The 8,906-nt window shown below is 32.7% G+C and overlaps 1 protein-coding gene across 1 annotated transcript; it reads right to left on the bottom strand.

Moving 5' to 3' along the window:
- Window positions 1–5,588: 5,588 nt before the first annotated feature.
- On the bottom strand, window positions 5,589–7,032 carry LOC110808773 (BOI-related E3 ubiquitin-protein ligase 1-like). The gene is made up of 3 exons (XM_022034379.2): window positions 6,842–7,032; window positions 6,399–6,744; window positions 5,589–6,256 (listed from the first exon to the last, which is right to left on the bottom strand). Exons 1-3 carry the CDS (start codon window positions 6,895–6,897, stop codon window positions 5,711–5,713), a joined length of 948 nt encoding a protein of 315 aa, XP_021890071.2. The 5' UTR covers window positions 6,898–7,032; the 3' UTR covers window positions 5,589–5,710.
- Between the last annotated feature and the right edge of the window lie 1,874 nt (window positions 7,033–8,906).

Here is an 8,906-nt window from a genome sequence, read left to right as displayed (position 1 = left end):
TTTGTGGGTAACGTGAACAAAATATTTTTAATTACAATCGAATTAGGGTAAATTACTATCTTCTAATCTGTGATTTGTTTCAAACTCTAATGTTACGATACATGAATGTAAATATAATAAACAATAATATTTATGTTATTTTTTAAACATGTACAAAAATAATAATAATATATTGTTATCGAATTAAAAATAAAAATAAACTAATCTAATTATACATCAATTATATACATCATAATTAATTTATATTATCTATAATTTTTACTTATTAAATAATTAAAATTTAAAAACAAGTTAATAAATAACGGCTAATACAGGCTGTGCCTTGGGTCATCGTCTTGATCCCCGAGTTCTTCGGTCGTGTCAAGCCTAATGTCCTTCATCTACCTCCACCCTCGAATTCCCATGCCGTCAGCTATATTACTCGCACTATATTTATGTGTGTGTGTGTGTGTGGTAGGTATGTACTGTTTGGGAATCTACGGCGTCGTTTTTAATCTGTTATTTGAGAAATGCAGGAGGCCAACGAATCTTGGGGGGGGGGGGGGGGGGGGGGATTAATGCAACTGAAAAATTGGCAGATGGAAAGATTCAAGTCAGATTGTTTTACTGTCTGAGTGGGCGTAAGGAGAAGAGGAATCCGGCGTGCGGCGGCGGCTGCCGGAGGACCATTGAATGAAAGTAGAATAAAGAAGAGATTTCTTTATTCGATTGGGCTTTCATAAAAACACAATCATTCTGGACCCGACTCATAAAGGAAATCACCATCTTTGCACCAAATAAATCATAAATTAAAATATTGCTAAAAATATTGAAATTTCTATAAGAAAAATGTTGAAGATTAAATCTATGCTACATTCGTTAAAAGAAATTAATAAAACCGTGTTAAGTTATTTATGTATATTAATTTCTAACGCTATTCACAATATCAAAACTAATAATATTTTTTTTATAACAATAAAAATGAATTGGGAAAATAAGAGGGAATTCGAGGAAGAAAGAATATAACCTAATCACAATAGTCTTTTTGAGTAAATTTGTTCATATAAAAGGAGTTTTTTCTTATCTTTTTATGCAGAATGAAAAGGTTATATTCTTATTCGTGCTCTTCAAAATTGTGGAATTCTTGTCTCATTATTTTTTGTAACTTATATGCACTCAATAATTCTAACACACACCCTACCTATACTTACTTGCCAATTTCCCAATGTTACTCATCTTAGGTATAGTGTTTTTTTTTTTTCTCTTTTCACTTTTACTCCTTAACGAAAATGATAAAATCTCTACAATCATAACTCATGTTGTTATTGTCATTCTTACTGTTATTATATATATATCTGTAATTATCTTTATTTTCACTATTATTACTACTGAACTCATTATTTTCTAGTTATTATTGTCACAACCACAATTATTATTATATTCATTTTTCTACTATTTTTACTAAGTATATCGCTGATGTTATGAATTTACCACCATTATCAATATTATTATAGTCTCATATTTATTACAATGACTATTATTGCCAATATTATTATCATCTCTTCATCTTTGTTATTATTGTCATCGCTATTATTGTTGATACTCGTTACTATTATGTTCACATTATCTTTATTATAATTATTATTTTATTATTGTTAATATTCATACTACTATTGTTATTGTTGTAATTGTTTTAACTGAAATTTTTTACATCGATCGCTTACATTATTCTTAAAATCACTATTAATTACACGAATTAAATAAAAAGTAAATAATATTTTTCTTAAACGTATAGTAAGATAGAATTTCATAAAGGATTCTAAGCAATTAAATTTTTCTATATTATCTGAGTATTTTATGTAATGCGAAACATCACCTAAATTCCAATCTCACAAAGATAGGTACCTACTTTTCTTTTCTTTCTCGTAATACTCTTAATTTTAAATTTAAATTAAAAAAAAAAAAAAAAAAAAAAAAAAAAAAGTGAATTACTACTAGTTAAGGTAAGTAATATCGCTTCCTGTGCTCCAAAACCATTGACCAAGAAAAGCCTGTTTGCAATCTAACCTTCGTTACAGCAATGCCCATAAAATAGAGATAATCCCATTATTATTCTAACTACTTTTTCTTTTTCAGAAAAAAAATAAAATAAAATAAAATAAAAAATACGGACAGCATAATTACATTTTCTTATGCGGTAAAAAAAAAAAAAAAAATCATTTTTCTCCTTTTAAAGAAAAAATATTAATTGAAAAAGAAATGGAAATATATACATACATGTATATATTATATATTATATATTGGAATTGAAATGAGTGTATTTTGTGTACGATGGGTCAATTCTCGGTACCCACTTTGCCAGTTTGCCTATTGAGTAGTTACATAATCTCCTCACCCACTCTCTCTTTACTAGCAATGATGTAAGGTAGTATCACTTTACACATTTTGAGGTTTAAAAAGAAAGGCTCCACCCACCGTACTCGTTGCTTATTTTTCCACTAACTATTTATATGTATAAATAGTTTTGAATTGAAAAATGAACCGAGGATGGATAAGAAAAACGAAAAAAAAAAAAAAAAAAAAAAAAAAGGGTAATTGAAGTAGGATAATATATTTGTTTTAATATATATTGATATATGATGCGTAGGCACTTCGTAAAAATAGTAGTAGGTTAGAAAGAATAGGTTTTGAACTTTTGGGGGTATTGATTAGGGTTTCTTGGAGGGTGAAATAATTAGATATTTGGCTTTAGTTCTACTCTACTCCATTCACCCACTATCCAAATTCCCATATAAAAAACAAAAGGACATGCATTGAGGAAGAATGCGAGTGGGGTCATTCATTCCTTTTTTTTTTTTTTTTTTTTTTTTTTTTTTTAAATATATATATATATATTTTTAACAGGTCTCATTTCCTTCTTCCTTGTTGAGTCCTCTTTATACTCTCTCTCTCTCTATATATTTATATATATATATATATAAAAGTAATTGTGAATTGCTATAATTAGTGGTGGGTCACATTTTTGTAAAGTGAAAAGTATTGTTCCAAGGGAACAACACCCATTATTTTAAATAAAAAAAAAAAAAAAAGAATTGATTGATTCATGTATTGGGGGACCACAACATTTAATTTACCCAGAAGAAGAAGAAGAAGAAGAAGAGGAAAAATCCCAAATTCAACATTTCATGCCATCTCAATCAAACCCCACCCACCCAACTTCATGGATAATTCTGCACCAAAGTGGACTCTACTCTTACCTTTTTTTTTTTTTTTTTTAAAAATATATATTATTATTATGACACACCCTTTCTTCCATCTCAGTATGTATGTATGTATGTGTGTATGTATGTGTGTATGTATGTGTGTATGTATACAAATATATATAAATAATTGTATAACATCATCATGCCCAATCAAAACATTCAAAGACACAGACATGGGCTTAGATACTATGGGATCCCGTATGTCTTTCTTTCTTTCTTTCTTGTGGGCCCCTCTCCCCAATAGTACTAAAACCAATTAGGTGGCCCCCTCCACTCTTTTGTCATTTTGGTACTTTGCTTCAAAGTATTAGAGGAAATGGGTCCCACCCTTAAATTTTGTGAAAGGACAAATTCTATTCTCGCATTATCATTCCCCCCCCCCCCCCCCCCTTTTTTTTTATAATATTTTTTTAGTTTGATGTCAACATGTGATTCTTCTTCCTTCTTATCACAAATTTTAATTATCACAACAAACCAAAACCAATACATTCAACTACTAATAATTATCTTCTTCGTATTTTATTTATATTGAAAATTTACAATTTCAAATTAATTATTCAATATTGACATCATGCTTTGGTTTCTTAGTTCTTCCTATCACGAATTCCTCCACACACACACATATATATTTTATTTATAAACAAAGTCAAGAGAATATGTTTTTCCATTTATAATAAATAAAAATCACTTAGTTTTTTCAATAATCGAAAGTGGGTTTATAATTATTTTATTCATCCCTCAAAGTGAAGGAGACATGAATGGTTGCTCTACCTCGAAAATTATAAAATAATTTAATTTCCTCAAATCCACGGGAAATATTAAGGCGGCCAACGTACTCACTCGCAAATCTTTTAAATTAATTAGCTGACTAATCCTAATATTAATTGGTCCTAATCAACTGTTATCTTAGCCAAGTAATTAATGAATGTGAACGAGAGTTCTGGGGAGATGGGAGATTGATGAGATGCCGGTCACAGAGGGACAACAAACCAGTGGGTCCCATTTAATCAGACGTTACTTTCCTTTTTTTAAATTTATTTATTATATAATCTTTATTCTCTTGCTTCTTATGCGTGCACGTTCATCACACGTACGAGAGACATTTAATTATAAATACTTAACCCAAAGTTTCTTTAATCGAATGCTTACTTTTTGATCCACGCATCTTTTAATTGAAACATTGATTTTGATAATATTTTAAAGTCTAATAATTACATATGCTTGTTATAAATAACAGAGTGTTGTCTTTGATTGGATTGGATTACTAGACTTTGGCATGAAATTTTTGATATATGTCAGCCAAACCCAATCACAAGTTGTGGAATATTAGCAAGAGCCTAAACAAAACAAGCAAAGGAATGAAAACAGAGCCTACCACCATTCTAGCATGCATCAAATGTACTTGGTAAAGCACATGTCGTCTGCATAATTTGTGGAGCGCACACATAATCCCTAAAACCATATTTAGTTCTATTTAGGTAATTTATGTCTAGAGTGAATGTATTTTTTTATTTAAAAAAAAAAAAAGATTGAAAATGTATCATGGGAAAATAAAATAATTAATATTATATTAAATAAATAATAAAATTATTAACAAGTAAGTAATATGGAAATTTACAGAGGTTTGATCGGGTAAAAGGTGAAAAGGGTATGGTGTAATTACATTAAAAGTACACAAGGTAAAAAGTGAGATGGGGAGTGGAGTAAACGTGTCGATAGCAAAAAGCAACAACCTTTTCACGTGGACCCCTTTTGTCCGTATTTAATTAAAAAAAAAAAAAAATGTATTAATTTTGGGAAAAGTAAAGTTTGTGCGTTACCATAACTCATAAAACTGAAATATTTGTCGCCTTTGCACCCCTCCAATTTTTGCACTAAATTACAGATGGGTAGCCACCAACGTACGTTTTCTGGCGCAGGTACTCGCCGTGTTTCAAGGGTCCTCTTTATTTATTTTATTTTATTTTTTATTTCAAAATTCAAAACTCACCCAAAATACTACTATTTTTTATCAAATAAAAAGAATCCAAAGTACTTGAATAAACCTTATCCACTAATATTTAATTACTTTTTACAAATAAGAAAATTAATTAATTGGAGTGCACCTGACTCTGTCCTACTCACGTGGTGGTCCCCGCTCTTTATGTCTGTGACCCTGACGTGGCCCACTTGCCACGTGCTCCTTCTTAACGCTCCCACGCTCCCCCGTTTTATTTTCTTTTTTATTTTTTATTTTCTTTTCTAACGTGCGTCTGAGATTTTTATAGAGAGAGAGAGAGAAGCATTCAAATTGGAATACCAACAAAATAAAGAAATCAATCAAACGCGCTAATTATGTAGAGACACTGAAAAGAATTTTGAACTGTATTTCCTATCTCTCCAAAAACAAAATTTTTTTTTATGTATTTTCCTCCCCTTTTTTTTTTCTCTTAAATCTTTTTTCAATTAACTAAAAATTATAAAGAAAATTACGACATGTTAACATGTACACTTGCGTTCATGGCGGAATTACACACTGGGCAAGCGCGTAGCAGACTTGACCCACAAACCGTACACAGACACAGATGCCTGCATGGCAGCAACAACACACTCGATTCTCTCTCCCCACACTTTCTGCACATCCGATTCCCACCACCATTTCTCCCTTCTGCTTCTTCTCCTCTCTCCGATTCCTCCGCCGGATTGCAGCTTCCACAGTTCGATTCCGCGTCGTCTGCCAGGTCGTTGCCGCCGGTGGCGTGACGGTCGTCGGATACGTGCGCGAGGACTTGCTCCAGGTTCGTGCGCAAGGAGTTGGCGGTGGCTTCATTTGTCTGGGCTAAATCTCTCCAGATTTGATTTTCGACGTATAAACTCTTGACCCTTTCTTGAAGAACCCAGTTCAGTTTTCCCATCCTCTGAATCTCCTCGTCTTTTTCCTTGAGTTTCTTGATTACCCCTTCTTGGATTGCGGCTATCAGCAGTCTCGATTGTCTCTTTCTTCTCTCTTCGAGTTCGATTCTCACTTTCTCAGTCTGTCAAATTTCACATAACACCAACCCCAATCAGGAAAATCCACCAGCAGGGGAAAGGGGAAAAGGGAGAATCGGGGAAAAATCAAAAAGAAAAAAAGCATCGAACAACATAACTAATGAGAAGAAAGGAATGAATGATTACGTGTTCGGCAATGAAGCGGTCAATTTCTGATTGCTGTTGTTGGATCTGGAAGATTACATTTTGGTCGATAATGGATGAGAAGGGAGAGATTTTGTGTTTCTGAGAGGCAGCGAGAGCATCGAAATCATCAACAGAATCTCTCGGCCTCTTCTTCGGCGCAGGAATATTGTAGGTGAGACCGCTATCAGCTTTGTTGTTCATGGAGGCCTTGGCCGAATTGGGATCACAAAGAAGTGCTTGGTAGAGAGGGAGTTGTTCAGGCATTGCAGTATTGGGTAAAGCAATCCCATTATTCATCTGGGCATTGTACACGTTGCTGTTTCCTTGATTCGTCTTGATGAAATCTCTGCAAAACATTTTTAAAAAATTAAGAAAAAAGACTCGAATACATGACGGGTATCAGGGAAAAAAGAGAGTGATTTGAGAGACGGTGATGTATATACCTATTAGCGAGAAACTGAGGAGCGAAGATATTCATGTGGCCAGCCTCAACCGCCATGGAAGACGATGTGGTTTTCTTGAGCCGGGGTTTGTTCTGTTGTTGTTGGGTTATAGAGGGAGAGGAAGAAGGGGAGAGGTGAGGGGCAAGAGATGATGATGATGAGGACCAAAAAGGGCATGCAAAATAGAGGTGGCAGCACTCCGGATGCTACTCTATATAGCTTTATTTTTTATATATATTTTTTACTAGAGAGAGAAAAGTCAAAGAAGATTTATATTACAGAGAGAGAAAGATTGAAACCAAAAAAAAAAAAATCCTGCTTTACTGATGAGTTTTAAATTGATTATGATTACAAATATATATAATGTCCTGTCCACACAAATTAGTAAAAAAAAATATATATATATATATATTAATAGTTGGTAGATTTTGTTCCTAGATTCGCTTTTAATCTCTTATTTTTCTTCTACTTTTTTGGCACACAAGTAAGTAAATACGCCCCCCCAGTTTTAAAGCTTTCGTTTCCCCAAGTAAAAAACTAGAAGGGTATTTAGAGAATTTCGACGTTGAAAGTCAGTAAAAGGCGGCCTCCTCTCCTAGACTTGTCAGTCACGGGACAGAGTTTTGTATGTATCTGACGGTTGGTGACGTGGGAAAAATCTGCCACGTGTAGACACGTGCCACGTAAGCAGATACCCAGCAATTTAATTTCTAAACACATAAAATTGAGCATCTTCTAACCTACCAGTGGCAGGGGAGCAGTGGTAATTACTTACTTCCCTCCCCCCAAATTTATTATTTATTATTAATTAATTAATTAATTTTATGGTGGGGGCCCACTTGTCCCACGTGTGACTCGTGGTGGGAGTGGGGTGATGGACCGAGGATAGTCGGGTCTTTTGGCCTTTTTTGGAAAAAAGAAAAAGAAAATAAAATAAGTGAATAGAGGAGATGCCCACGTCGTCTGGATTTGGGGGTGGGTGGGGCCCATCTGAGGTTTCCCATTTTGCTACCTTGTCTGTCCCCCGCTTTAATTGGTAACGCCAAGTGTATCTCTGTACGGACAACCAGGCATACAATGATTCGGTGCGTTTTATTTTTATTTATTTATTTTTTTTCAATTATTAATTATTAATCAAATCAAATGTATGAGATTCAGAAGATAAAAATGCATTGAATGGGTTTTGATTTTAAAAGCAGCAGCCTTCCATTATTATTATTTGCATTGACAAACACAAGGTTCAATAGTTCGTTTGTAGAATATATTTATTTGGAAAAAATATCAAATAATTTTTACTAATTAAATATAATTTAAGAAAGAGTATATGAGAGGAGTTGGGGAGGGCCATAGGCAATTTAAATCAGTGTTTCTGGTAAGTTTCATTCGGTACTGCCTGCCCATAAGCCATTAATTTTCTCAACAAATATAAAAATTCATAATTAATATTTGATAAAGAGGAATAGTTTAAGAGATAGAGATCACATTGCATAAAAGCAATATGTCTTGTCTACTTTATTGGGGGAGATGCAACCTTATTATTATTGCATTTGAAACCATCTCCATGCCTTTTTTAAAAAAAAAAATTTATTTTTAAGATTATATAAAATTCTTTCATAATTTTATAGCAATTATTGAAGATTGTACCTAATTTTCTTCACATTGCAAAGCACACATACACCATTAAAAAAGCAAAATGAAAGCTTACCTAAATGGAGATTACACTTTCCACCTCTAATTATACTACCCATATATATATATAATAACTAGAGAGAGGAGGGCAACTATGTAATGATATTTTTTTAATTGTGAAACATAAGCATCTCTCTTTTTAATGTCTTTACACTTTCTTTTCCACCCTCAATTGAAGAAAATAAAAGAAAAAAAAAAAAAAAAAGGAGAGATCTTGAACCTTGATTCTCAAGATAATATAAATCTTATCTCCTTCAGCCTTTCGTGACAATTTTTTCCTTTTTTTTTTTCCAATGTGATAAACCACAACTCATAATTCATATCCCTGTCCAATACACAAAACACTTTGCACATGCTTCTTTTTTTTTTTTTTATA

Source organism: Carica papaya, chromosome 2 (assembly GCF_054855325.1).
Source record: "Carica papaya isolate Zhongbai chromosome 2, ASM5485532v1, whole genome shotgun sequence".
Taxonomy (NCBI): domain Eukaryota; kingdom Viridiplantae; phylum Streptophyta; class Magnoliopsida; order Brassicales; family Caricaceae; genus Carica; species Carica papaya.
The sequence above is the reverse complement of the archived record's forward strand: the minus strand, read 5'-3'. Positions and strand labels throughout refer to the sequence as shown.

What these genes read in the sequence shown, in the direction of transcription:
- LOC110808773 (XM_022034379.2), bottom strand. Translation starts at nt 6,897, where the DNA reads ATGGCGGTTGAGGCTGGCCACATGAATATCTTCGCTCCTCAGTTTCTC. An exon ending in CCTCAGTTTCTCGCTAATAG is followed by an intron (nt 6,745 to 6,841) that starts GTATATACATCA and finishes AATGTTTTGCAG; the next exon opens with AGATTTCATCAAGACGAATC. An exon ending in ACCGCTTCATTGCCGAACAC is followed by an intron (nt 6,257 to 6,398) that starts GTAATCATTCAT and finishes GAAATTTGACAG; the next exon opens with ACTGAGAAAGTGAGAATCGA.